General features: G+C 28.9%; 1 protein-coding gene across 1 annotated transcript; it reads left to right on the top strand.

Annotated features, from left to right (window-relative positions):
* The first annotated feature begins 410 nt into the window (after nt 1-410).
* Nucleotides 411-1,273, top strand: LOC114395747. Its single transcript, XM_028357592.1, has 2 exons — nt 411-754; nt 827-1,273. The coding sequence occupies exons 1-2, from the start codon at nt 476-478 to the stop codon at nt 1,211-1,213; spliced, it is 666 nt and encodes a 221-aa protein (XP_028213393.1). The 5' UTR covers nt 411-475; the 3' UTR covers nt 1,214-1,273.
* The last annotated feature ends 3,006 nt before the right edge of the window (nt 1,274-4,279 follow it).

Genomic DNA, 4,279 nt, shown 5'->3' with positions numbered 1-4,279 from the left:
TGTTGATGAAGAGTTAGTCCATCAATCAAGGGAAGAAGTTCAAAATAATGTCATAGATGATATCACAACTATTCAAGCTACCGAGGAATGGACAAGATTTCGAGATACATTAGCTATGAATATGTTTGCTAACTATCAAGTTAGGAGAAACTTTGCTTAGGGATAGTTCTTTTTTAAATGTAATTTGCTATTGCTGACAAACTTTGTGTGCTTTGTTACTATTGTACTTTTCTATTGAAGATAGACTTTTATGTACTTTGCTATTGCATAAAAACTTTGCTTGAAGTATTTTCTATGATTTTGCAGTGGACTAGTCAAATGAATAAAGTAGGTCATATCTAATATTTATTATGTGCAGGTTGAATAAGTGACATTAACTTCAATGGAGTCATCTAATGAAAAAATGATGAACAAAAGAAAAGTTTTAGGAAAAAATAATAAGGAAACAAGAAGTTATTTTACATGGAATTTGGAAATGGAATGTGTATTGGCTGATGTACTTAGAGATCAAAGGAATTTGGGCAACAAGGGTGACGGAGGTTGGGAAAGGTCAGCATTGAATGCTGCAGCCGCAGTGTTATCTACAAGCTTCAATGTTAATGTCACATCAGATAATGTCAAAAATCGTATCAAATTATGGAGATCATGGTATGGTATTGTAAGTGACATCCTTGGCCAGAGTGGATTTGATTGGGATGGCACTAAGCACATGATCACAGTTGAGAATGAAAATGCTTGGAATGAATATTGCATTGTAAGTATTCTTTAATATGTTGCTATTTGTTATTCAAAGTAGATTGGATTTGACTTTTTCTTTGTTTTCCAGTCGCATAAATCGGCTAAACCGTTTCAATTCAAGGTGCTTCAAAATTGGTATGATATAGTGGATATATGTGCTAAAGATAGAGCCACCGGTCATGGAGCTGAGATAGCTATGGATGCTGATGAAGTGATGAGTAGAGAAACAAATGAAGTGGAATTCATGGGGTTAGGTGCTACTGCCATAGATTTAAAAGAACCAAGCTCTAATACAAAAGGAAAAAGACAAGGTTCGACTTCTTCTGGCACACATCCTCACAAGAGAAAGATGGGAGAAGAAGAAGGAATAACAGCTTCTTTGGATAAAATAGCGAAATCTTTCAACCGAATGGTGGAGAAAATGGATGGTAAAGTTGATGATGAAGATATTCAAGAAGCTGTTATTCCTTCTTGATAGACAACAATGGGCTATAGCTATTAAATGGTTAGCTGACGATCCAAAGCAGTTAGCTATTGTGAGAGCCCATCCAAGATGCCACTTGGTGAGTAACCTTTTGTCTACATTTCCCATTTCAATTTTCAAATTATAAATTTGTCTTTTTTATGCCTAATTGAGCTCATATTTTCACTATAATTATTTGTCTTTCCTCTTGTGACTTATATTATCTTGTTTCTTCTCCCCTAAATGGCAGCATTGGATGTTAATTATTCAGGTTCCTCGACCTTTTACACTTGATGATGAATGAAGATTATGGAATGAAGAACGTTGTTTTTTTTTTAATTTGGACCTTGTAATTCTTGTTTAAGATCTTTGTTTGGAACTTGATTAATTAGGACCTTGTAATGCTTGTGTTGATTCGTGTTTATGCGTTGGTGCATTATTAACAATTTGATGCGTTATTAACAATTTGAATTTTCTTCCCGTATGAACAATGAAATTAATATCATTTGAATTTTGTACGAGATAATTGTCCTTAAATTACATAATTATTTAATTTTAATATGTTTTTTAAAATTATTGCAAGACTAGGTAATTAATTTTTTAAACAAGAATAAAGAATTACATATCATTCATCTTTTAATTTTGCAATATTGTTTAATCCAAGTTTTTTTGTGTTACTACAAGAATATTGTATAAGATTCAAAATTGTTTAGCATTAAAATTATTTTGATTATTTAATTATTAAATATTAAAAAAATTTATTATTATATATTTTATAACATTAAATTTATTTTGAATATTTAACTATTTAAAAAATGACTCATGTTTATTTTCATTCAATATTGAAATTTTAATTTTTAAATAAATATTTAAAAATGAAAATTTGAATTTCATTGAAATTGAATTACTTTATCCAAATAAGGAAATTAAAATACAAGAAATTGAATTGCCTCATCCAAACAAAATATTTACAAAATGAAAGGAATTTAAATCAAGGCAATCAAAATGCTGTGAATTTGAATTTCCTAGAAATCTTTAAATTCCTCATCCAAACACATAGTTATGGTATATGTTTTTTGAAAAACACGGGCTTACAAAAAGGATATAGCCCACCTCCACAACATGCAATAGTGACAACACCTAACACAACTTAACTACAACACGCAATAGTGACAACACCTAACACAACTTAACTCCGACCCCGAGCAGCATAAACAAAAAAACATACCTATACTCAATAACAACATATGGAATTGATAACTACCAATAACACTACGTGCCATTACTATTATCTTGCAGCCTCTTTCTTCATACTTTGATATTTTATTATTTTTTATTACAATACTAGTTGGTGACCCGTGCGTGTACGCACAGGTCAGTTGATTGTTTTATTTTTTATTACATAATAGGAATAAAATGAAATATAGTGTGTAACAATAAAGAAACTTACTATTTATAATAATATTATGTCTGAAACTATAAATTATTAACCGTAAATTCTAATTTCTATAATCCATTTTCATATCATTTTCTTTCCCTTTCACTTTACTGTCAAATATACATATGTCAACCTAGCTACTTCCATAAAGTAAACATGCAAAACAAAGGAATGATTCTTAACATCATTAATCCGAACAAACTTTTGAAGATTCTTTGGATCAGCAAAAAATGACTACTACCAGTGTCAAATAAAAAATCCAGGGAAAAATCCTTCATATTTAAATGATTCTTTTACTTAAAGCAACAAAGACATAATGTCTAGGATCAAGCAAAATGTCTTGAAACATAACAATAACTAATTTTTGTTGTAAGAAGAAGCATTGTTAATAGTACATAATTCGGATCCACTGTTCAATGAAAAGAGCTAAAAATAAATGCTGATACTATACCTTTCAATTGGTCCTTCTAGGATGAACTTATCACCAAAATGTATGACCTGTTTACAATAAATCATTCCTGCATATGTTATCCTTGCATATAAACTATATGCTATCGTTGTATATGAACTTATTTATAACGATTAAATAAAGAAAGCAAGAAAAATCGGTAAAAGCTCAATTAATTAGGTATAGCTCTTCAAGTTGCAATATAGGCTTAAAATTAAATCGAGAAGTGAATTATGAAGAAAGTTAATATTTATAATTAACTAATTGTTCAAAATACATCATTCAAAAACATTTCTAAAAAATTGTAAACTACAAAAGGTAATTTAATTAGTATAACTATTATCCCAATCCTTTTGTCTTCTAATTACCAATTTATTTTCTTGTCTAATCCTTTTTATTTATTCTTTGATTAGAACATAAACCAAGAAACTATAGAAGAACAAAGCCTACATAATAATAATAACAATAATAATAATAATATAAATGTTTTCTTGGCTCTTTCTCTTTCTAGGAATTGCTGCCACCTCTTTCAAAACCAAAGAATTGAACAAATAATAAAAATAATTTTAACATTTATAATATAAATGTTTGCAACAAACAGAAATTAGACAATTACAGATAAATACGCAGCGAGTATAACAAAGCATGAAATAATTTTTTTTAAAAAAATTAAAGTGAAAAAATAAGAGGAACACTAACGTCTTCAAATCCCGTGGTTGCCCTGACCTACTCATGGTGGAGACAAGAGATCACAAAAGCGAATAAAGAACAAAGAAATATGAGAATAACATGATTGTAATTTTAAAGAAGAAAATGAAACACGAATTAATAAGAATGAAGAAAGAAGACATATATCCATAGTAGAATAGCATGAAATTTGAAGTTGAAGTACCTCTCAAATAGCTTGAACCTTCCATCAAAATAATAATAATCATAATAATAATAAACATGCCTAAAACAAAGCATAAAGAAAGAAACTTGTTGACTGGATGTTTTTTCGTGGATCACCTTGCAAGCGGGAAAATCAGAAAGGGGAAAAAAACGGGAAAAATCAATAAGGAAGGAAAAATATGAAACAAACAACTATAACTAAATAATAATAATAATAATAATAATAATAATAATAATAATAATAATAATAATAATAATAATAATAATATTTTCTTTTGCTGATATTGCACCTCAAGTTGCA

The sequence above is a fragment of the Glycine soja genome, chromosome 18 (assembly GCF_004193775.1).
Source record: "Glycine soja cultivar W05 chromosome 18, ASM419377v2, whole genome shotgun sequence".
Taxonomy (NCBI): Eukaryota; Viridiplantae; Streptophyta; class Magnoliopsida; order Fabales; family Fabaceae; genus Glycine; species Glycine soja.
Note: the sequence above shows the minus strand (reverse complement) of the source record. Positions and strands in the feature narration are given on the sequence as shown.